General features: G+C 56.6%; 1 protein-coding gene across 1 annotated transcript; it reads left to right on the forward strand.

The window, feature by feature from the left end:
* Positions 1 to 4: 4 nt before the first annotated feature.
* DICSQDRAFT_168994 (uncharacterized protein) lies at positions 5 to 349 on the forward strand (the record flags this gene model as incomplete). The annotated part of the gene is made up of 2 exons (XM_007364613.1): positions 5 to 165; positions 262 to 349. 2 exons carry the CDS (start codon positions 5 to 7, stop codon positions 347 to 349), a joined length of 249 nt encoding a protein of 82 aa, XP_007364675.1.
* Between the last annotated feature and the right edge of the window lie 751 nt (positions 350 to 1,100).

Consider the following 1,100-nt stretch of genomic DNA (forward strand, 5'->3'; position numbering starts at 1 on the left):
ATGCATGTATCCGAGACAATGGATCCCTTGTACCTATGCGTTGCGGGCATCTGCCCGCTCTAGGGGCGGGGGAGTTCTGACGAACGGCGGGGATACCGCCGGGCGTACTCCTGACAGCAGCAAGAGGCGGGTCCCAGGGACGCAATCGTACCCATTGGGCGGCAGGTTTGCAACCCGTACCCTAGCCTTCACTGGCCAAGGGTGGACAGGCGGCCACAACGCATAGGTACTGCGCCCTGCTACTCACCATTCCACCACTAGTGTACCCTTGCACCCCTCCTTCCGGTCATCGCCTAGCACTTCCCCTTGCCCCGTTCGCCACCGCTACTTCCCCACCACACCCCCCTAGTTAGCTCGAGCCTTGTGCTCACCATGTACAGCCGAACACCCACTTCTTACTCACGTCGATAGTATTTGTAGTTTAAGGCCTACCATGAGGCGCGGCCTCGCAGGGCAATAAACGGGATCTAGAAAGAAAGAAAGAAAAGCTGGCTAGACTCCGCCATGGATTTCCATCAGCGTGGCGGAACGGAGTGGGAACTGCGAACTCTCGCGGTTTGGTGGGATCATTTCCTGGAAACACATCGAAACCTCCCATCGCATGACTGGCAAAACAATGTCAGGCTGCGTCGGCTCTACGACATGAAGCGCGAAGCGCCACAGCATGTTTCCGGTACACCGTGGCAGAGCACACAGACAAGCCCAATGTCTCTGCCTCCGACATCAGCAAAACTAGCAAACCATGGTCTCTGTCACAGTTTTCTCGTGCCACTGAAGAAGTTCGAGGGCAAGCGGGCACAAATGGGATTCGCGTTTGGCCGGTGCAAACGCGTGCCGTACACAGTAGATACAATAAGGCTTATATACGTAGCTAAATAGGGGTAGATAAGGGCGCGGGTATCCGTCGGGGGGCGGGACCTGTGGCGCTCGTTCCGCGAGCTCGCCATCTTGACGCCAGGATTCCAACACATCCCCTCGAGCGAGCGCGGGCAACGAGCGAAGGGTAACAAACAAATGGAACGGGCGGGGATAAGGGAAACAGCGAGCAAGGAAGGAGGGTTGTGTCCGCACAAATAAGGGATAACGTACGATAAGTCTAA

The sequence above is a fragment of the Dichomitus squalens genome (assembly GCF_000275845.1).
Source record: "Dichomitus squalens LYAD-421 SS1 unplaced genomic scaffold DICSQscaffold_9, whole genome shotgun sequence".
NCBI classification, from domain to species: domain Eukaryota; kingdom Fungi; phylum Basidiomycota; class Agaricomycetes; order Polyporales; family Polyporaceae; genus Dichomitus; species Dichomitus squalens.